Source organism: Kogia breviceps, chromosome 20 (genome assembly GCF_026419965.1).
Source record: "Kogia breviceps isolate mKogBre1 chromosome 20, mKogBre1 haplotype 1, whole genome shotgun sequence".
NCBI lineage: Eukaryota > Metazoa > Chordata > Mammalia > Artiodactyla > Physeteridae > Kogia > Kogia breviceps.
In genome coordinates this window covers 29,876,574-29,900,865 of record NC_081329.1, presented here as the reverse complement: position 1 = coordinate 29,900,865, position 24,292 = coordinate 29,876,574, and the positions used below count along the sequence as shown (strand labels likewise).

General features: G+C 44.8%; 1 protein-coding gene across 1 annotated transcript; it reads right to left on the bottom strand.

The window, feature by feature from the left end:
* Positions 1–1,993: 1,993 nt before the first annotated feature.
* AP3M2 (adaptor related protein complex 3 subunit mu 2) lies at positions 1,994–23,362 on the bottom strand. The gene is made up of 9 exons (XM_059049311.2): positions 23,263–23,362; positions 21,469–21,806; positions 17,551–17,722; positions 14,066–14,203; positions 9,316–9,401; positions 8,927–9,060; positions 6,929–7,136; positions 6,529–6,673; positions 1,994–5,359 (listed from the first exon to the last, which is right to left on the bottom strand). The coding sequence occupies exons 2-9, from the start codon at positions 21,739–21,741 to the stop codon at positions 5,259–5,261; spliced, it is 1,257 nt and encodes a 418-aa protein (XP_058905294.1). The 5' UTR covers positions 21,742–21,806; positions 23,263–23,362; the 3' UTR covers positions 1,994–5,258.
* Between the last annotated feature and the right edge of the window lie 930 nt (positions 23,363–24,292).

Genomic DNA, 24,292 nt, shown 5'->3' with positions numbered 1-24,292 from the left:
TTCTTTGACTCGTTGGAAATGTTTCCTTTCATTCGTTCAGAATAGCTGCGGCATACAAGGCCCTGTGCGGGGTGATGTAAATGGTACAAAAGGGTAAGAAAGGAGCTCTTGGTTTGACAGGAAGATAGGGATTTAGAGAAAGAAGGAGGCTGAATGGAGATGGACCACAAAATAGCAGACAGAAAGTTTTACTGAAATTCAGCTGCAGGAAGGATTCAAGAATCTTTGAATTCTTGAGATGCAAGAGGGAGGAGATTGTATGTATATGTACAGCTGATTCACTTTGTGATAAAGTAAAAAGAAAGAAAATTTAAAAAAAAAAAAATCTTAAGGAAAAAATAGAATTTGGTAGGCTTTTCAAATACTGGGCAAGATTTGGGCTGGTGGAGAGGGGTGGGAAAGGCATTCTTTTTAAAAATTTTTTTGAAATTCGATTTTATTGAAGTACAGTTGATTTACAGTTGTTAATTTCTACTGCACAGCAAAGGGATACAGTTACACAGATATACACATTCTTTTTCACATTCTTTTCCATTGTGGTTTGTCATAGGATATTGAATATAGTTCCTGAGGCAAGGAATATCACTGCATGAAAATCGAAAGATCTGGAGGGCAAAAAAGGCATGGGAGTCCGGGGAGGAATTGAGTTATAGTTTGTCCAAAGTGAAGCTCACGAAGAAGAATGTAGGTTGGAATTTAATTACGGCCCTCTGAATGCCAAACCGAGCTCTGGACTTAATTCTGTTGGCAAAAGGGAACCACAGAGGCTTGGGCTAGGGGAGTGACGGACCGAGCGAGGCTCGGGGAAGTTAGCCCTGCGAGTGGACTCGGTAGGGAGACTCCCCGGGTGGGACCCAAGTATAAAGGAGGAATGAGGGCTAAGAAGATGCTGAGCGTGACCTTGCTGACACAGCGACATCCCAATTGTTAGGTCAGACTAGGAGCTGGTATTAGGGCCATTTTTTTCCCCAGTCCATTTTGCTTTTCTGCTCCTGAGAAAGAATTCACTCCCAGACCAGTCCACACAAGTATGTTACTTAAGTAATGCTGCTTTCCGCCTCTCTTAGACTTTCTTAACTACTCTTGAGATGCAACCCATACTCCTGGCTGCTGCCTGACAGCTTTTGTTATCACTGACACCCCACATACAAGCATAAATCTGATGCCATTCTTGCTGTTGGGTAAGTGCCAACTGTTCCTTGGAGCAAACGCGGTCATAGTTGTCTCTCTCGAGAGGCTGTCAGAACTGCTCAGCTCAGAGGTTCTTAGAAGAAAAGTAGTTTCGACTCACAAAGGCAAGAGACTCTCTAAAGCCCAAGAGCTTGGTTCGGGGGGCGGGGGGGGGGGGACACCAATTTCCCTGAAATGCTCAAGTCCCCGGACCAGTTCAATAAACGTGGGTCACGAGAATGTAAGGCACAGATCTCCTGACTTTAGCCTGCTGGCTTACCAGTCCCGCTGTGAAAGTGGCAGGCTTTGTCTTAGGGAGATGTGCATCTTAGCCATTTCGGAAAAACACTGCTGGAGGACAGCAGTAAGAAGACCCCGAGCATCTCTGGCCAGAGTTCGGCTGGTTTCACCCCCTCCCCCCTTGCAGGACAGGCTTTTCTTCGGGTAGTTGGGTTAATGAAATGAACTGAAGCAGTGAGGGCTCCTTTGATGGAAATGCAAAGTTAAAAGGCCCCAACATTCCCCTGAGTGAAGTCCTGGAAACCACAGGCTGCAGGAAGAGAGGTGCTCAGCAGAGGCCAGTGACTGAGCTCCAGGCAGAGTCCCAGCCCTGCAGGACGGATTCATGCGGATGAGGCTAAAAGACACTCAAAGCGCAACACATCATTACCCGGTGTGGCTGAGAAAAGGCAGGGTAAACTGTCTGGGACTTGTCGGGGGAAGGAAATGGGTATAAGTAGTATTTCTTTACTATCCCCAGCTGGTTAATATTGATAAAACAGATAGATGCTAATAGGCCCAAAGAACAAAAAAGATTCTCAGATAATTGTGCAAATTGTTTTAATGGGTAAAGGCCTGAGGAACTCAAATGATTGAAACTCCAACCCCCCTGGAGCCCCAATCTTAAGTCAGGTTGTCAAAAGAGTGTCATAAACTTTGGTTCCACATTTAACGCTGAAAGCCAAAGACCCACACAGTCCCCAGTACTTGGGATCTTGGGGGAAAGTTTAAGCTTTTCAAATTCAATTCCCTTTTAAAAATTCTAACAATTACAAAAATTAATGTCATTGCTGGCCCTGAGTCACCACCTACTGGCCATAGAGGAAAGTACAAATGTTATAAAATGTACCCGGTCACACCACAGCAAGGCTAGGGAAAACAGCCCGACCAAAGGAAGAGACGTGAACGACTGAAACAGATAGGATGGGGTAGTAATAAACACTCAACAACGCTTGTGGTTAGAAAACAGAAAGAAGTCTTAGTCTCCCCCAGGCCACGAGGGACCTAGAGAAGGAAATCAGGACGTAGGAGAAGGACCCTTGTCTACACTTCACAGGAGACTCTGGGAGCTCTCCACTACAATTACGATGACTGGGGGCCTCGGAGCCCTGCTTCACGCCCTAATTAATCAACCCAGGAAGATCGAGAGGAAGGGGAAAGCACTAGAATAGACACCAGCAGTTTGGATGGTTTTGTTTTTCACACGCTAGGCGGGACATCATTTGATGGCTCTGGACCTTTGTTCTCACAACCTTCAAAATGACACATGGCTTCAGGTCTGCTGGTTGGAAAGTGCAGAAGCAGTGAGATCACCATGAACTGGTTTCTTTCTTCCCGCTTCCACTGGGGCGTGTGTGCACGGCATCACCGCTGGTCCTGGTAACAAGACCCTCAGGACATTAGGGACTGTTAACACTCAACTTTATTAAACATTTAAACACAGCAGATGCTTCTGCACGTTGAAACACGTATGGAACCGAGCGGCTCGGCGGAGGCGCCCAGCCCCACCTATGCTAACACACCACCGGCTGGAGGGGGCGGCCAGGGGTCTGCAGCCCAGGGGTGCCTCCCATGCCAAGGCCTGTGGGTCCCACGGCCCCGGTGCTTTATTTCTCCCTAAGTTCTTCCCTTGAAATGAGGATAAGCTGCTCTGGAGGGACAGTTGGACTTATAAGCCTAAGAATATTCAGGGACCAATACTGGTTGTTTCCTATGACCGAGGAGCCCCTGAAATCCTCCAGAGCCCTCGGGAGAAGCAGCTCCGGTGTTCTGGAATCCACAGGCAGAGGCGTCTCCCTTCCGTGGCAGGTGCGTATGGGACCTGGGAATCCAGGACAAATTCCAGAGTGATGGAGTGTGGGACGCGAGCTGCCTGCCCACAGCACGACTGGCCCCAGAGGAAAACCATACAGCAACGGTATTCTGCAGTGAAAACAAGTCCAGGAAGTCGGAAGAGAAAACTAGAACAAAAACATTGCTGAAGTATTCGGAAACAGGGTTTTAGAGAAAAATTGTAGCGTTTGGAGAGTACAAGGTCTTCATTTTTTTCCCTGCACGAAGCAGGGTGCAGTATCACTCCTAAAGGTATAATTTTTAAAAACCCGTCTTTCCTATAAATATTTCAATGGGTAATGGGCATATTAAACTAGAGTAAAAATTCCCTGCCGGGAACACCTGAGGTCCGCCTTCAGTTGCCCGTGTTTCTTAAACCAGGCTACACAGGATCAACACGGCCCATCTTCCTACATCAGTTTTATTCAACGATTCAGGAGATTTTCTTGTCTTAAAACAAAAACCGACTGGTCGATATACATTGTTAATAAATAGACTATATAGGGGCGACTCCGAGGAAATAACTTCACTGGGCGGCTCCCAGGACTGGCCGTGCTCTCGGCGGTCAGCATCCTTTGCACTTAGGGTCACCGCTGGGAAAGCTGCAGACGGGAAGGTCGGACTGCAGCACCAGGGAAGCACTGACGGACATGAACAAGGAACCACTGGGTCACAGAGGGGGCACGAGGGGGCCATCTACACTCCGATACTACGACACACAATCTGCTGCCCTCGGGGTGATGGGATGGGCTTCTCCGAAGCGCTCCTCGGGGAACAGGGATTCTGCAGAGTGAAGTGAGTGGAGCTGTTGGGGGGTTAGGGAAAGAGGCATTTCAGGCAACACCCCCTGGAAGAGGGCGGCTCACCCTCGCTGAAGGTGCCCGGCCTCGTGCCGGAGGCGCGCAGCGGTCAGGACCGGAAAACCGGTCAGAGAGCATCGTAGTCTTTAAGGGAAAATCTGATTCTACTGGGGTTTCCGTGTCCACAGTGCACTCGAATTTAAGAAGTTTCCAGTGCATTTCCAGAAGTACAAAGTTTTACGTTTGTATGAAAGCGGAGGGGTCAAAAAGAAACTCACTCAACTCTGTTCCTCCCAGCCGCCCTGCAGGTGGAGCTGGACAGCTCCTCCCGCCTTCCTCGCTTCGGTGTGGGGTGCCCCGAGAACGGAGCCTCCCCGGCCCTTCCTTGGCTAACAGTCCTTCTCCTCCAAGCTCGCTCTCTCTTTCTAATCTTTCTTCCCAGCTTGAAATACAAAAACAGGACTTCCCCGGTGGCGCGGTGGTTAAGAATCCGCCTGCCAATGCAGGGGACACGGGTTCAAGTGCTGGTCCTGGAAGATCCCATGTGCCGCCGAGCAACTAAGCCCGTGCGCCACAACTACTGAGCTTGCGCTCTAGAGCCCGCGAGCCACAACTACAAAGCCCACGTGCCACAACTACTGAAGCCCGCGTGTGCCTACAGTTCGTGCACCACAACAAGAGAAGCCATTGCAGTGAGAAGCCCGTGCACTGTAATAAAGAATAGCCCCCACTCGCCGCAACTAGAGAAAGCCTGTGCGCAGCAACAAAGACCCAAGGCAGCCAAAAATAACTAAAAATAAAATTAATTAATTAAAAAAAAAACCCAAAGACATCTTTCCTTGGCTTAAGATAATTAAAGCCAAGCGAGTAACAAATGCTGGTCTTTTCCTGCAGTAACCATGTCACAAGTAGTTACATATGGCATCAAGTACCTCCCCCTGCATCGCACGCCTCTGCTTTGAGAACTGACTTGGTGCTGCTGGCGTGTGGGTTCTGTGCAGGCCTCCCTGGCGGCCCGGCCTCCTTTCATTAGCTCCGGGGCACTGAAGCTACGGGAAAACAGGAGCAGGTGGTCCAGAGTGGGCAGTGACCTAGGAGAGGGCTGACAGTTTTTACTTTTAGACAAGTAAGCAATGAAAAAGTGTTCGTGACTGTTCCCTTTGCAGAACTCTCCCTTCAGGTTCGAACTTGGAACTTGCCAGCTTTGGTCATGTATTTTATGCCCTTAAAGGGTTTGTACTTCTCTCCATACATATCCAGACGATTCACTTTGAGGCCTGGAAGGAAGGAAGAACAAGACATAAGCATTACTCAAAAGAGGCAGGTAGCAGAACTGTTTAGGTTCGTTTCAACTCCAAGAGATCCGTGGGCTAGAAAAAGCTGCAACAGTGAACTGGAAAATACCTGCCCTTACTTATATCACTTAAACGCAGCTGACAGATACTTTCACTCTTGGTATACAGGCTGAAAATAAAACCCTGCCCCAATGAAAAGCTAGCCTATTCGGAGACCCATTCCTAAAGTGGAAAGGGCAGAAAGTTATACGCAGGCTGAAATGAGGGTAAGGGAAAATTAAGACCGCTCCAGACTTTTCTCAAGTCATGGGGTTGAATATACGAATTAATAATAATAACAAAATTAACAAATTCATAATCAAATAAAGGTATAGCTAAATGAATAAATTAATGATGAAAAGTAATGAATTAATACGTGAGTGCTTCCTAAATATTCTCACTATACTAAGAAAGGAACATTTTATACTGTGCAGAGCTGTAAAGTCTATTAAGTATTTTAAGATGAAAGAGCTTATCATTTAAATGAATTCTAATCACTTAAACTAGACAAGGTCCGTCGGTAAAGAAAACAGGAACTTCATATAAAGCTGAAGTCACCTCCTATCCATCTGAAAGGGTCGTTCTAAGGACTAAATAAGAAAATAGATGAAAAGAGCTTAAACTAGTGCCTGGCACGTAGTAAACGTCCACTAAGGGGTAACCTGCGGGGCGTAGACTATAGTCGATGACTCGGATTGGCCTGAGGGTTCCCAATGATAACAGCACCTGTGAAATCTTCTGAAACTGGGGGAAAGGAGGGGAATTCTTCTCTCAGTCACCAGCTGAGAATGCGGACACATCCCCCTACTGAAAATCTTGGGACCCCAATCAGCAGGCCCAGGGTGACTCAGCCTCGGCCTGTGAACACTTCTGTCTCCGACACTGTTTCCTTCTCACATGTGCCTCACGCGCTTTTATTCACGTCACTTAAAGCCAACTTTGAGGTAAGGATTACGGACTTTCTCCAGAAATGCGCTAGGCAAGATCTGACTAGAGACCACGTATCCGGTAACGAAACACAAGTCTGCAGACGGGGAGCCGCCGGGAGGCTTTGTGATGTCGCTGCCTTGGCCACTCGCCCGCCCCACAACCTCGGGCTGGGTGTCACTCACCAGAAATGGCCAGCTGCTGGATCTTAAACTGCAGGTTAATCGTGGGGTTCTCATCGGGTTTGGAAGCTCCAGCCTGAAGACTCATGGTACCCTTCAAACTGGGCAGCTTTTGGGGGTTTATTTTTCCTACATCCCAAGACAGCATCTCCAAAGAAACAGGAAAGAAGTTACAGTGGAACCTTCATCTGAGGCGCTGGAGCTCAGGGTATCTGTTCACAGTATTCCTAGCGCCTCCAGGGTGTTTCCCAGCAGAGAATACTATTTGTTACCATAAATTATCTCAGTGTCCTAAACAATGTCCCTTTGATCCATCTCCCCTTTCCACAAGATATAAAGGGATCCTGCAGAGTTCCTGCTATTTATAAGAACGGCAACTCAAGCCTCCCGCTTACCCTCCTACCTTGGTAACTGGGTCGAACGTGTGCGTCCCCTGAGACGGCGTGAGGCTCATGTTCAGGACGCCTCTGGGCATTTGGCTGCCGACAGTGACCCCCTCAATGGTCTTCCCCATAGTCTGCTTGGGGCCCACCGTTATTTCAAAGCGGCCAAGAGAACTACTGTCCCGGAAGCTGATGTTATGTTTGACATAAACCGGAATCGCCACCAGGCTGGAAAAGAGGGAGACAAAAAGCCCGCGTCGTTAATGTACCGGAAAAATGGCCACACTTCCCTTTTTTGGCCCCGCTGGCAGCCTTTCCTCCCTCACCTGCCTCCTTATCTTACAGAGTAAGCACAGAAAAACCCTTTAGACTTCTTTAATTATTTTCTTTTTGTAAAGCTGAGATGCTGACTAGTAAGTAAACGAATTCTTCTAATGACTCTTTGAATGGTACCAACAAAACCAAAGAGCAGGGCCAGCAGACTATGAGGAAAAGGCGTAGCAAACAAAAACCACGTTTCTGTGTTTTACTTTGTGACACGTGACCAATAATTATCTGTACTTGGGAGGGTAATATTCATACCTCACGGAGAGTGCTTTTACCTGACTTTGACCCTTAAAAAACCCTAAGGGGGGGGCTTCCCTGGTGGCGCAGTGGTTGCGGGTCCGCCTGCCGATGCAGGGGACACGGGTTCGTGCCCCGGTCCGGGAGGATCCCACGTGCCCCGGAGCGGCTGGGCCCGTGAGCCGTGGCCGCTGCGCCTGCCGCCTGCGCGTCCGGAGCCTGTGCTCCGCAACGGGAGAGGCCACAGCAGTGAGAGACCCGCGTACCGCAAAAAAAAAAAAAGACCACCAAAACCCCCTAAGGCGTAAGAGTAGTCGTCTGACAGAAGAGGAAACACAGAAGCTACAGGATGACACTGAAGTTGTAACTTCAGTTCCTTAGCGTCTGTGGGGCACTTCCTGCGACCAGCGCTGCTCTAAAGCTTTTCTCTCTATTAGCTCATTTAATCCCCCCTGTGAGCATGAAGTAGGCACTGCCTCTGTCCTGATGTCATGAATACCGACATCCTCATGCGTAACTGAGGTTAAGTAACTTGCCATGGTCCTATATCATAAGTACTACGGGTGGGGCTTAGTGTGGGCAGCCTGATTCCAGAGCCTCTGCCCTCAGGCGCTCAGACATTTCCCTGAAGTATGTATTCTGAATCCCACAGGAAGGCTTCAGCGGCTGTGAGGTCCCACAGCTCTCTTCGGTCTGCATACCTTCTACTATACACCTTCCCCTAAAAGCCCTCAGGCTCCATAGTAAAGAGAATGTGCAAGAGCAAAAAATCACTGAATTTTATGGTTTTTCATAGCACCATTCATAGCTTTTTTTTTTTGCGGTATGCGGGCCTCTCACTGTTGTGGCCTCTCCCGTTGCGGAGCACAGGCTCCGGACGCGCAGGCGCAGCGGCCATGGCTCACGGGCTTAGTTGCTCCGCGGCATGTGGGATCTTCCCGGACCAGGGCACGAACCCGTGTCTCCTGCATCGGCAGGCGGATTCTCAACCACTGCGCCACCAGGGAAGCCCCATAGCTTTTTTGAGTGGAGGGGATCGAATACAGGTGTTCTCAGATCCCAATCTGAGAAAAGAAAAAGTTCCCGTTTAGGCATATAATAACAACAATAAAACTTACAGCCCTAAACTTAACAAGCACTTACTTTGTGTGAAGCGCTATTTAGAGTCTCTTATTTCACCCACATAACAAGGTACTTTTATTATTTTCAACTTACTTATTACTTCATTACTTATTACTTTTATTACTTCAACTTTCTTAGGTAAGAAAACAGACACGGAAAGGATAAGCAACTCACCTGAGGTTGCCCAATTAGTTACGTGGAGCCCAGGTAACTCCAGAGCCTGAGTTCTTCATCACCATGGATACTGTTTCCAAACACGCACGCACACGCACGCACGTGCACGCACACGCACGCACACGCACACTCCACCCTTTGGTGCGACGGCTGCTTACTTCTGTGCACTGACGTGGTACGAGAGCAGGCGGAAGTTGCCGTCGGGAGGGATGAAGGAGAGGATGCGCTCGGACTCCCAGCGCTTGAAGCGGACGCAGGGGTGGAAGCTGACGTCATCCAGCAGCCTGGGGTTCTGGGTGACAGGCAAGGGAAAGCAACAAGCAGGAATTAGACACCGTGCTTCTTTCGGGAAAGTCACTCAGATGCTGTTCTCACTGAAACACACACACACACACAGATTCTGTCGTTACTTTTAGGAAATTCAAGCCCAACATGAGCTTGGTGATTGTCCCTGATCACTTCTTCTGGTTCCATCCCCTTCCCACCACTCTGTCATTCCAGAAGCATCTAACGTCCCCAAAACTAAATCTCTGGCCCAGGATCTTACCATGAAGGAAAGCGTAAGGTCGGGCATTCCGGTCAGCTTGACGCAGGCATCGATAACCCCCTGGATCTCGGCAGTGATTGTGGACCCTGAGACAGAAGAAGACAGAAAGAAGGTAAAAAAACCCTCTCTGTCCCTCCCAACTAACATACCTCCTCCCTCCCTCCTTCTTTAACTTGCTCTTCTTTCTCCCACCCTATTTCCTTCCTTCCTTCCTTCTTCCTCCCCTCCCCCATTCTTTCTTCCTTCCTTCTGTCCGTCCATCCATCCTCCATCCAAGTCATCTACCCAGTCCATCTGTCCTCCTTCCAAACCTTTATCGACCGCATCACAAGCACAAGACACAAATGAAGCAGTGGGGTTGAAAGACTGGTGAGATAGTTACTAGCCTAAAGGAGTTTCCAATCCAGTGCCAGAATCAAACAGAACACCGCTATCTTAACCGGTGGCTTGGAACACTCAATTCATATGAGAAACTGCTCTCCCTAAGGGCACCAAGGAGCTTTGCCACCAAACGGAACGGATACTTTTGGTCTTCACCCTGCAGGCTCTCCCTGCTGCAGGGCCCTGTGCCCACTTCCTTCTTTCAAGTGTTCCTTTCTCCTAACCGCTCCTATTTCCTGTTTTTCTAGCTCTTCTCTCTCCAGCCTTCTACAGGTTTCTCCTTCTTTGGACATCCTTTACATGTCTACAGCTTATCACAGTCCTGAACTTCTCTTTTCTTGAACCGGACACGGTCTCCTTGGGTTACTTCACCTCCTTGCTAAGGCTTCGATTTCCACTGATGGCCAATTATTTCCTAATCCTTTTTCCAGTTCAGCCTCACTCCTGCCAACGGGATTGCTCCGCTTGGACGTGACTGAGGCACTTCAGTCCCTCTCCACGTGTCAAAAAATGAGTCCTTTCTCTTCATTCCTGGATCTGCAACTTCTCTTTTCCTTACCTTCAAGATAAAACCCTCTATCCTGTTGCCTAAGCCCGAAACACGGATGCGTCCTTGATGACTTCCGCCCCTCGGCATCCACATCCCACCAACGCTCCATCCCCTCTTTCGGTGACTTCCCCACTCCTCTCCATCCTCGCTACCATCACGGAATCTGTACCCTGGCCTGGACTCCACCACAGCCTCCCGCCTCCCTGCCCCCAGCCTCCCCCCGACTCCATGCCACGCTGCACGCAGCAGCCAGTTGCACAGCTCTAAACGACACACCTTTCCAAATTATTCCCAGCTTAGAACTCTTCAGTTGCTCCAAATGGTCCTCCTTAAAATGGCATACAAGATTCTTCACGATCTGGCCACCTAGAGAGCTTTTTGGGTTTTGTTTTTTTTACTTTTTCATTAAGATCAAACTTGGAGCAAAACGCAAAATTCTTAAATGTCCAGCCCAATGAATTTTTAAATACGTTCACACCTATGCAGATACCACCCGCGTCAAGATGTGGACCCTCACCGGCATCCCAGCACCCCCGTTGCCCATCCCAGTTCACCCGAGTCCCTAAAATTCTGACTTTCACTACCTTAGATTAAGTTACACATGTTTTCAAACGTCATATAAACGTACATGATCTTACGCATCTGACTGTGCTGCTCAATACCGTGAGATTCATTTATGCTGTCAGGTGTACCTGCAGTTCTTTTCCTTTACTGTAGAATATTCCAGGCTGTGATCATATCGAAATTTCTTTAGCCTCTGTATTACTGATGGACATTTGGGCCCTTTCCAGTTTGGGGCTAATACGAAAAGCTGCTGTGCCTACTTCGTTTTAAAGCCTCATCACTTACCTTTCTTTTTTTTTAACACCTCTCAATCCAATCACACTGAGCTACTTTATTTCCCAACAATATTTTACTCATCTTATAGTGTTTGCACTCCTTTGCTCCCAAATCCACGTAGGTCTTACTAACTCCTACTCATTCTCCTGACAAAGCGTTACTTAGCTTTACAATTTGCCCTGGGTGGGAGGGGACCTCTCTTATGCTCCATCTTTTTCCCTTTCTCTCTCCCTCGCTAGACTTTCAGGAAGCTTCCGGCAGCCACAGACCCTGTCTTAGTCACCATCACACGCCCATGATCCGGCACTCAGGTACAGCACCACCGGTTCTCCCGTAAGCACTTTCTGGATGAATGAGTTCACTCATGTGAAGAGAACTTTCTCTAAATTTCTAAGCTCCAAGGACTTGTAGTCACATTAACCTATCCCAATGGATAGAAAAGAAGGGTCTCTGAATTTTAGTGATTACAACTTTAGTTCTGCCATGAGAACTGAGAGTCAAATACTTCCAAAAGGAAATCTGATCAACAGGAGATCAGGTTGTTACTTTTCTTTTGCACTCGAGAGGATAAAACCAGTGAAAGTGTAAGCTCAGCACTGGTCTGCATCATGGTTTTCTTATTGCTTTTCTTTCAGCTTTGTTGAGGTATAATCAACAAATAAAAAGTGTATATATTTAAGGTATACGACTTGATGTTTTGATACACATATACCCTGTGAAGTGATCACCACAATGAAGTTCATTAACATATCCATCACTTCACACAGTTAGTTGGGTTTTCTTGGTGGTGAGAGCCCTTAAGCCCTGCACGCTTAGCAAATTTCAAGTAGAGGATACACATGTGAGGTGATGAGGGGAATCCTTTCACAGTGTACATGTATATCAAATCACCATCATATACATGCTAAGTATCTTAGTTTTGTCAATTACACCTCAATAACACTGAAAAAAAAAAAGTACACAACTGTAGTCACCGTGCCATATATTAAATCTCCAGAACTTTTTCATCTTGTGTAAGTGAAACTTTGTACCCTTTCACCAACATCTCCCCACTTCTCTCTCCCCCAGTCCCTGGTAACCACCATTCTACTCTCTGCTTCCATGAGGCTGACTATTGCTTGCAGATTCCACATATAAGTGAGATCACGCGATATTTGCCTTTCTGTGTCTGGCTTATTTCCCTTGGCATCATCCTCCAGGTCCATCCATGTTGTCACAAATGGCAGGATTTCCTTCATTTTATGGCTGAGTAATATTCCTGCGTGTAAGTCTACCTCACATCTTCTTTATCCATTCGCCCATCAACAGACATTTAGCTTGTTTCCATATCTTGCCTATTGTGAATACTGCTGCAGTGAACACGGGGTTGCAGATGATCTCTTTGAGACACTAATTTCACGTCCTTTGGATCTATACCCAGAAGTGGGATTGCTGGATCATAAGGGAGTTTTCATTTTGGGGGGCACCTCCATACTGTTTCCACAGTGGCTGCACCAACTTACATCCCCCCCAGCAGTGTACAGGGTTCCCTTTTCTCCACGTCATTGTCAACACTTGTCATCTTTTGTCTTTTTGATGTGAGGTGTGAGGTGGTATCTCACTGTGGTTTTGACTTGCTTTTCCCCGATGGCTGGTGACACTGAACACCTTTTCATATGCCTGCTAGTCACTTGTATGTCTTTTTTTGAAGTATGGCTCTTCAGATCCTTTGCGCCCACTTTTTTTGTCAGATTATCTGGGGTTTTTTGCTATTAAATTGTATGAGTTCCTCATGTATTTTGGATATTAACCCCTTATCAGATACATGGTTTTCAGATATTTTCTCTCATTTGTAGGTTGTCTTTTCCACTCTGTTGATTGGTTCCTTTGTTGTACAGAAGCTTTTTAGCTTGATGCAATCCCATCTATCTATTTTTCCTTTTGTTGCCTTTGCTTTTAGTGTCATATCCAAAAAATCACTGCCCAGACCAGTGTGAAGAAGCTTCTTCCCTATGTTTTCTGCTAGCAGTTTTATGGTTCCAAATCTTATTTTTAGGTCTTGTATCCATTTTGTATGTGGTGTGAGATAAGGGTAACTTTATTCTTCTACATGTGAATATCCAGTTTTCCCAACACCACTTACTGCAGAGACTAGCCTTTCCCCATTGCATGTTCTTGGCACTCTTGTTGAAGTCCAGCTGGCTGTAAACACATGGATTTATTGCTGAGCTTTCTATGCTGTATCACTGGGATACATGTCTGTTTTTATGACACTACCATACATTTTGATTTCTGTAGTTTTGTAATATATTTTGAAATATAGAATTGTGAAGCCTCCAGCTTTGTTCCTGCTCAAGACTGCTTTGGCTATTTGAGGTCTTTTGTGGTTCCATATGAATTTTAGGATTGTTTTTTCTATTTCTTTAAAGAATGCCATTGAGATATTTATGTGGATAGCATTTGGGATTTTGATGGGGATAGACTGCTTTGGGTATTACGAACATTTTAACAATATTAATTCTTCCAATCCATGAACAAAGCATGTCTTTCCATTTATCTGCTCTTCTTCAATTTCCTTGATCAGTGCTTTGTAATTTTCAGTGTATAAGTCTCTTCGGTTAAGTTTATTCCTAAGTATTTTATTCTTTTTGTTGTTATTGTAAACGGGATGGTTTTCTTAGTTCCCTTTTTGGATAGTTCATTGTTTGTGTATAGAAACGCCACTGGTTTTTGCATGTTGATTTTGTATCCTGCAACTTTATTGAATTTATTAGTTCTAACAGTGTTTGGTTGGAGTCTTTAGAAGTTTCTACATGTATAATCATGTCATCTACATCATAACACTTCAGTCCAGTCCTAATACACAATGCTTGACACAAAGTAGCCACTAAGTTAAAACGAATGATCTTGAATGGGGGGTAATTCTGGTACTAGCTAGCACTATCTAAAAGGGGGCTCTTTCTGTTTTCATAGTTCTGTGAACAGGCTGAAAGCACCTACCAGATTTATCAATGATGGCATCAATCTCTTCAATCACATCAAAATAGGCCTCATTGTTGGTGTATTTCACCCCAGTCCGTCGCCAAGGCACCACAGACAGCTGCCCGGTGGGAAGCTGGTCACCCACATTGGTGCTTCCTGAGACAGTGAATATTTGATAAATAGATGCAACCAATTATCCAACAACCAGAGAACACTTCCCCAAAAGTTTCTATACATCCGCTATCCATGCACTTAATTGAAGAATTTTTCCAAGAAAAAGATTATAGCTTTCCCAGCTTCTATCTTGGTAACCTAATCTATTTTAAAAACTTGTCACCAGCTGGTCTGCCTCCTCAAGCAGAATAAAGGTTAACAAGTTACCTGAGAAACAGATATCATATTTTGGTCTTGAAAGTAACCTGAACTTGGTCTCTCAAATTGCACAATAGCTTGCAGCTTAAATAATGCATTGGCTTTCGGTAGGGATGGTAATCTACATACTGATATAAAATTTTCATGGGTAAAAACAGTATTCTAGTTTGAAGCAGGTTTTTAGACATATTTATGCCAGGTATTAAAATGTATACATAAACATAATCTCTCTTATACCAATACTGGAACTTAGGAAAAGAATATAAATCAGATCGTTCCCTGTCTGTAAGAATTGTAAGTTGATTCCTTGATTTGTTTTTTTCCCCCACAGGTATCAATTTTTTTTTTAATTCAAAGGTTCTATACTGAAATTCTGAAATAGAACTAATTTAAAATCTATTTTCTTCTAATGTAACCTGGATCTTTTTGATATAAAGAAGGAAACATTAAACACACATATAGTCAGCAGCTTTATAAAACATTTCAACTAAGATAGCTGGTCCTCAGATATCTTTTCTAGATTTAAATGAGATTCAGGAAACTGACTTCATAGTATTTATAAGTGATTCAGTCACTAACAAAGCTTTTAAAGTTTTAAATGAGCCCAGAATATTGAAAAACATGACAATTTGTTTTCTTAAAAAGAGGCACTATATATTAAAACATATCAACAAGCTATGATAATTAAAGCAGTATGGTTATAAGGCAGGAAAGCCTAAAAACAGACCAAAAATCCAATAATGATTTAGTACAAGATAAAAATATCATTTTAAAATGAGGAGGGCTTCCCTGGTGGCGCAGTAGTTAAGAATCCGCCTGCCAATGCAGGGGACACGGGTTCCAGCCCTGGTCCAGGAAGATCCCACGTGCCACAGAGCAACTAAGCCTGTGGACCACAACTACTGAGTCTGCTCTCTAGAGCCCTCAAGCCACAACTACTGAGCCCATGCGCCACAGCTACTGAAGCACATATGCCTAGAGCCCGTGCTCCGCAACAAGAGAAGCCACCACAGTGAGAAGCCCATGCACCGCAACGAAGAGCAGCCCCTGCTCGCCACAGCTAGAGAAAGCCTGTGCGCAGCAACAAAGACCCAACACAGCCAAAAGTAAATAAATAAAATAAACATAAATAAATAAAATGGACGCATGCGTACTTTAAAAAAAACGAGGAAAAGGGATAAAGTATTCAATAAATAGTGCTGGGGAAACTGAAAGTTTTGGAGAAAAAAAACACAGAGCCTTACTTTACCAAGACAATTTCCAAATGGATTAAAGAATTAAATCTAAAAATAAAACCATAAAAGAACTAGAAGAAAATGTATTTTTTTAAAAGAAAGACTTTCCCTTCTTTGACATCAAAAAGACATTTTCCAATATTTCCTTCTAACAATTATAAAGTTTCTTTGTGTTTAACTCTTGATCCAGCTAAAATTTATTTTGTGTATACAGTGAGTAGGGGAACTTCATTTCTCTCCTGTATCAAAGCTGACTGCCCCGATACAATATATTTAACAACTGGCCCGCAGTCCATGGATTTGATATATGAGCACATTTATCTATACCAAGTTCCTATAAAAGGATCTGTTTCTGGACTTTCTATTTTATCCCAATCATCTATTTGTCTATTAATGGGCTAATACTATATTTTTTAAATTACCTAAACTTCATAATATATCTTGATTCTGATAGGAAACATTTTTTTCTCTTGCTCTTTTTAAAAAAATATTTTTCCCCCAAACTGTCTTGGCTCTTACAGTATATCTATTCTATGAGTTTCTGTCTAATGTACCAAGTGAACTTAAATATGTCTTGATATTTGACAGGGCAAATTCTTCCAACCCCTCTGTAATTACTTTTTAAAATGTATTTTTCATTCAGTTTGTCAAATTCCATGAAAACTCTTGTTTATATATTAAGCAAGACCCAAAACATAAAACCTTAATGAAGCAGAATGATTATTTTGACTACATCAAAAAACTTTAAAGGTGGCTAAACAAACACCACCTTGAACAATGTTAAATGACCAGGGGCAGGATGTGAGAAAACATCTACAACAGAGCATTCAAAATACACAGAGACTCCTGAAAACTAGAGTGTGTATTTAGAGTATAAATGATAGTTTAATATCCTTAAATGAAAGGAATACTTTTCAATTAGTAGGAAAAAAGAAAAACATTTCAACAACAACAAAATAAATGGGCAAAGGACATGAAAAAGTAAATCACAATAGAGGAAAAACAGTCAATGAACACTTGAACAGGTTTTAACTTCCTTAGTAATAAAAAACAAGTTTGGAAATAACAAAATATCACTAAACTATCCAATTGCCAAAGTTGTAAAATAATTAATAACGATAATAATAGAGTTGCCCAGGTTGCATAATTGCTACTGAAAGTATAAACTGACGTAACTTCTCCGGGGGGCTATGTGGCACAATGCATTAAAGTCCTTAAGACACGCACACCCTCTGATCCGGCACTTCCATTCCTAGTACTGAAAAGGTATCATTCTAGATGTGCACAAAGATTTAGGCATAAGAATGCCAATTCCTTGCTGTTTAAAAGAACCAAAAATCAGAGACATCATAAACAGGGACACAGTAAATGACCTGGGATCTATTCCATATGGCAGAAAATTGTAAAGTCACCAAAAATGATGTAGATGAATACTTATCATAATGGGAACGTGTTCACAAAACAATGATGAAAAGTTAAGTTTAAAAATATACAACAGTTGTTGTTTTAAAAAATTCCACCTGTCCATCCATTATCCTGATGTCTAGAAAAGACAAAAAAATATATACACCATTATGTTAAAAGTGTGGTGGGATTATGAGAAATTTTCACGTTTTTTGTGCTTTTCTGTGTTTCTGACATTCCTACAATAATCATGTGCTACTTCTGTAATCAGGCAAATTATTTTTAAAGGAGAACAATTCATTCCATCATTGAAATCAGAACATTTTCTATATAACAAAAATATATTTCATGTTATATTCAAAGACTATAAAGAACAAAATGAAAGCACCTGGACATTTGAGATCCCCAAAGACAAGCACTCCAAACAATGCACAACAGCAGGATAAGCCACACCTAGGATGGCGGCAGCCTTCCCTGGGGCCCCCCTCGTACCTGTGATGGTGTTGACAACGGTTCGAAGGATGGTGGGCGGCTTTATCAGTTCCTTGAGGATGTTCGACTCGGTAGCCAATGGAAACCCGTTGTCAAGCATCTCTTCCAGTACCTCATAAACCACAACCACATTGTCTTTTATCACGGGCTCTGAACAGACTCCAAAATAATCCTGATGAAAATACAATCGGTGTACACATTTGTCACTCAGAGACGGTGATGAGTGAAGGAATGTTCCCAGAGAGCAAGGATCGAGTCCTGCCCGCACGTGTTTACTCTGCGTTTCTGGGATCTTCTAAAATAAGCGAATGAAGCATAACCATGGTTCTCTTAGGCAGGCCCAGTTTGGTGGAAAGAACGCCGGACTGGATCGTACTACAAGTGTCATTAATAACTTCTTTCATAAACTAGAGTAAGTCATTTAATCTCTTTGGGTTAGTTTCTTCAACTAGTAAAACATGAAGAACACAAAACTGAATCTAGACTATTATATGTGTTTATGAACGTGAATTTGCAAGAACTATGCAGTGTGATGATACCTGATATGACGTACATTGGACCTGAACATCTTTTTTTTTCACCCTTACTGTTGTGCTATTCCTTAACATTCATGCAGCAGATAAGAACTGAGAGAGAAACAAAATGAAATGAGGGGGTGAGCTAGCACACCTGAAAATCTCTTTGGATCCCCTTATTCTAAGATGCTAGGATTCTAGTAACACTTTGTCCTTTTATTAACAAAGGCTAAACTTAGACACTAAATTTTCTGGGTTGTGGAAAGAGCACTGGATTCCAAATCGGAAGGCCTGGGTAATCATCTTCATTGTCACCTACTAGATTAAGTCATGCTGACTCATCTGGGTCTTGATTCCTCTCATAGTATAATCAGGATAATACCGTGGGATGCACAGGGTTGTAAAAACTCAGCCTGATGGATGAACTGAGAACATGTATGAACGCGCTTTGTAAACTACAAAGCACCATGTGAACTGTGGTGCACGGCAATGAAATGAGGCGGAGAGAAATGCTGCAGCTCTTGGCGTGCCCCCTCCTGGCAATGCCAGCACATCTGCTGCTGGGCCTCTCAGACAGCCCTCTAAGGATTCAGCCACTGAGGGAAATTCACCCCTTTCGAGAAAGCCCATTTTATTCACGGGGGGCACTGACTGTTAGAAAGTTCCTTCTTTTGCTAAACCGAAATTTGCTTCCTAGGTCTGCCTTACAGAACAGGTTTACCTAACAGCCCTATAGTGATCTAGTGACCTGAAGCCCAGGACAAGCTTTGACTTGCGTTTTTCTTCACAGGGTCGAACTCCCTGTTTGGCTCTCCCACTGTTCGTGCTACAGTAAGCTTTCTAGATTCTTTCACTGTCCTGCCATTTCTTTGAATGTGCTCTAGTTTTCCAATAGTCTCCTCAAATTATGACATCCAAAACAGAACACAGACTCCAGATATGACCTAAATTCTATCAGATGATGCCAACTATCAGAGACATTCCAATATCCAAGAGCACTTAGGAGTCAGGAATGTGTTTCTAAAACAAAAATATTTCTTCTTTAAAAAAATGAGGATTGAATGGGGGGAAAAGTTATACATTTCCTTCTCAAGAACGATTTTATTTTGAAAAATAAATAAAACACCTCACTCAAGAAAAGGGAACCCTCCTACATTGTCAGTGGGAATGTAAATTGGTGCAGCCACTGTGGAAAACAGTACGGAGGGGCCTTAAAAAACTATAAATAGAGCTACCATATGGTCCAGCAATCCCCTCCTGGGCATACATCCAGACAAAACTATAATTCAAAAAGGTAAATGCACCCTTATGTTCATAGTAGCACTATTCACAACAGCCAAGACATGCAGCAACCTAAGTGTCCACTGACGTATAAATGGATAAAGAAGATGTGGTATATATATATATATATATACACACACAATGGAATACTACTCAGCCATAAAAAAGAATTAAATAATGCCATTTGCAGCAACATGGATGGACCTAGAGATCACTGTACTAAGTGAAGTAAGTCAGACTGAGAAAGACAAATACCGTATGATATCACTTACATGTGGAATCTAAAATATGACACAAAGGAACTTATCTATGACATAGAAACAGACTCACAGACATAGAGAACGGACTTGTGCTTGCCAAGGGGGAGGGAAGGTGGGGGTGGGATGGACTGGGAGTTTGGGGTTAGTAGATGCAAACTCTTATATAGAGAATAGATAGACCACAAGGTGCTACTGTGTAACACAGGGAACTATATTCACTACCCTGTGATAAAACATAACGGACAAGAATAAGAAAAAATGGAGATATATATACGTATGACGGAATCACTTTGCTGTACAGCAGAAATTACCACAACACTGTAAAACAACTATACCTCAATCAAATAAACTTTACAAAACACCTCCCTCGATTTTCTAATCAGGCAGAATGTGATTTTCTCAATCAGCAGCTGGAAGGAGACTGGTGAGCAAGGCACAGCGCCACAGCAAAGTGCATGCACTTCCATAGCGGGAGCTCTTTCCGCTATGAGAGAAAGAACGCAGCCAGAGAACACACATCAGATAAGACATTAAAATCAGGATGCGTCCATTTACTTTTAACAAATGCTTCCAAAATGGCAAGCTCTGCAGTCCCAGCCTTCCAAAGTAGCCACTTTGGTGTTTTCCCCAATTCCTCTGCGGTTTCAACTAGATTAAACAACATTTCTCATTTCCTGCCTTGTAACAAGTTACATCACATCACTACAGTGATAAGAGCAGACTGTTAACTGGGTGAAGCGTCCCTGTGGAAATACTAACAAGGCCCAGCTCAAGCGGCTGAAGATCAAAACTGCTGGGTTCTTCTAGCTCTTCCACGTACTGGGGTTTATCATTCTCAGGTTTTCACTGTCTGCTGGAACAAGTATGCCACTGGAATCCCAGAATAGAACTACCATAAAAGAATTAATATAAATATATGTATATTCTTTGGGGATGAAACTGTTCTAAACATGTGATCTATATCTGAGGGCAAATGAAAGGACCCTTTGACTTGCTTTTTAATTTTTATCGTAACGTCCGGGTCCTTGTTCCCTTCTTCTCCAATCCCACAATTTCTGTATTCATGTGACCAATTTCCAGGCCTCACATGACACAGAAGTTAACCCAAAGGGCCCTTGATTCTCATGGATCGTTGGGTTATGCAAACAACCACAACCGTTAGAAGTTGAGCAATCCTTTCAGGGAGAGGACGTCTGAATCCAGAGTCTGGGCAGCCTAAAATCCTGTGCCATAAAGGGTGTTGACATCCTGGTATGACATACCTCCCTACGCCCCAAGATCTCCAGATCTATTCCTGAAGGGAAAACTCGAAATGAAAACTGTATCTTGGAAAATGTGTCACTTAAGTTTTTACAGGTACAGAAGATTTTCCAATGTTAAGTTTGCAAAACAGCCCGTCACTGGTACTCATATGCTGTGGATGAGCACCCCAAATTCCAGGTGAAGGACGGGTTCCCAAATTACCCCTGCCAGGGCGAGTGAATCACTTTTTGATACAACTCAAAGCAATGTCTTTAACGATGGTTAACATCAAGTCTACCATAAACAAAAAATCGAAACTCCTCAGCTTTGTGAACAAAATGTAGGACAATTCCAATCTCTAGAACCAAAATGACTGTATACCATCATGCCAAGCAGGGTGGCTTTCCCAGGCAACGGGTTCAATGGTACACAATCTGTCATTCTAGATGCAGCCCATTCAATAAATAGAACCAAGCGTCACATCAGATGGGAGAAGAAGTGAGCAATGTCAGAGTTTTCGTTTCTTTTTTAAGTTCCTCCACTGAGGCTGAAAACAATGGAAACAGAACTATAGAGACACTTTGTAAGGTACATGGATGAACTTCCTCACATTCACGCACCTGAAACGTGTCCACTACTCGGTGAAGGAACTCAATGACAAACAGAGGTGGCACCTCCGTCTGGATCACAGCCACAAAAAAGATCTTGTGACGGTAAACACTTAGGAGATAGTGGTGAGGGGTGGAGATAACTGGAGGAACATTTTCAGCCTCAGTTGCTCGCTCTTGTGCCTCGAAAAAGTAATCGCAAACAGAACGGCTGACCACACTCTTCCAGTGTTTCTCTAGGAAAATATCTCCAGAGGAGTTGATCAAGAAAAGGCTGTGAATCATGGTGGAGACTGTCAGTGAGAGAGGAAAGGCTTTTTCCGTCCGACAGCCTCTGCAAATGCTCAACTCTAAAAACAAGAGAAGCTATGATCAGTTCCGGTCAACCAAAACCCCCTCCCCACCAGTCCAGCAGCCCAAGCCTTCTTACCCACCTTTCAAGACGAGACTCAAAGTCTTCTGCTACGGCAGGAGCCTGAGGTATCCCTCCCTAGAATTCCTAAGGGTAATTCTCAGCCATCTCATTTGTCAGCTAATCATATACTGTCATCTTTACTACTGCCTGAATCATATCCATTTAAAATTCCACTTAATTTTTGAGTGTCTATTTTCACAACTGGACTGGGAGCTCCTTAAGAAAAAAAGCCCCTGCCTCATGTTTTTTGTTGCCTCCTTGTAACAAGAGGGCTTCAAAGAACACTGATGAGTTTCATGTATTTGGCAACGACACACACATATAAGAAATGGTTACGGTTGTGTAGTCTCATACAGTAGCCATCGGACAAATGGGGCCACTGAGCACTTCAAATGTGGCTGGTCCAAACTGAGATGTGCTGTGAATGTAAGACACGCACCGGATTTTGAAGGCTTTGTATGGAAAAAAAAAAAAAAAGGAATTTAAGATAGCTTACCAATAATTTAATATCAATTAATTAAGTCAATTAATAATATTAACTTTATACGGATTATACTTAATATTGATATTCTGGATACATTAGGTAAATAAAAGATATAAAAATTAATTCAACTGGTTTATTTTTTAAATGTGCTTACTAAAACATGTAAAATTACACAGTATGTGGATCGCTGCCTATTTCTACTGGATAGCGATGGTCCACGGAATAGAGCTGTCGTTGTGGTCTTCTTGATTTATCCAGTCAGACCCCATTCTCTAAGTACCTGTTATGCACAAGGCTCTACACTGGATGCCTTTTAAAAAATCCCTCTGGGGGATCCCCCAGGTCCCTCAGGCGGCGGCATCTCTACGGTGCCGGCCCCCAGAAACGAGGCGGCCGCGCGGGACCTCATCTGTGGCCACTCCGCGAACTGGTCCAGGTGGCCAAATCGCGAAGGCCTGTTGTACCAAGTGCCGCAGGGTGAGCTTAACCCCTCTGCCGGCGACGAGACTGTTGGAGGGAGAGGGGGCCGGGGAGCCACGCTGTGGCGGCCCAGAGTCGGCTGCCTACGAGGGTTATTTCTGCGCTGATCGCAGGGAGGATGGAGGCCGCTTGGGGCGAGGTAGGCGCGGGCGGATTAAGGTGTGCGCACTATCCGGGGCTGAAAAGGGTCGCACGTCTGCGCACCTGCATCGCCATGACAACAGTGTCCCCTCCTCCCCCAGCCCTCCGGCCGGAGCAGGCCACCTCCCCAGACCGGGACTCAGCCCCTCACCTCTCCCTGCCGCATCACGCAGCTCGGAGGGTCGGTCCGGCTGCACCCCGCGGCCCCGCCCCTGCCCCGCGCGCCCCCGCCCAGACCCCCGCACGCCCAGCCGCACCCGGGACCCGGGTCGTCAGCCCTCCTTACCCCACTTGCTCTTCGCAGCGCCCACCGTTCGGCCGCGCTGACAGGCGCCGCCCCCGGGAGCCCCCCCGCGCCCGCCGGCCGCCGCTCGCCCGCTGATTGGCCGGCCAGCGGGACTCTCGCCAGCACCGCCCGCGACCGAGGTCTGAAGGCCGCTCATTGGGCATCGGCGTTCCATTGCTCCCCTCTGATTGATCGCGGTCCGCCGCTCACCCTGTTCTGGAGCCCCCAATTGGCCCTTGTTCAGGCACCGCTAATCTCTGATTGGTGCAGCTCTGGAGCTCTGAGCCCTGATTGGCTGTCATGAACAGTCGGCGGACCGCCCGGCCCCTAGCCACCCAGTCACAAAGGGCCCTGGCGTCTTCACTGACACCTGCGTAACCAGGGAGTGCGCCTCGAAACGGATGCAGAAAGTGTGACTTCCAGGGCACGATTTATCGAAGAGCATATCATGCATGATAAATCCTGAGCAGTAATAACTACTTTCCATTAAATAAGTGCATTTAAAAAGGGACGTGATGCCTTTTCATTTACGTGCATTGAGTAAAGGTGATTGGCTGTAACGGCGTCCTGTCAAGAGCTCTGAACCTGGATTCAGGAGGCCTCTTTCAGCCCCAGCTGGACCACCACCTGCTCGACCTTGGGCAAGGCACTTAACCTTTCAGAGTCTCAGTTCCCAGTTCTGAAAATGAGGGGGTTGGGCAGGTCTCTCTCCAAATTGCAGTGGAGCTCTGATGACTATTTTGAGTCAAGCCACTGTGACCCAGAAAAGCATGCAGTAGAAGTCAAAAGACAAGGTTAAACCTAGTTGTTAAGTGGGATGGGGTGTGGAAGGGGTTTGCCGCGGTGCCTGGACATTGAATGTGTTCAAGAAAATGGTAAGCTGTGGTGATGATGGTAAAGATACCCCAGACAAGGAGCGCATCTCCCTGCCTGTGCTGTGGTTTTCACTTGGAGCGGCAGCTCCTCCTGACACAGGACCATGATAGGTGTCTATTGAAGGTGGCATGGATTGTTCTTGGCATACTTGCTA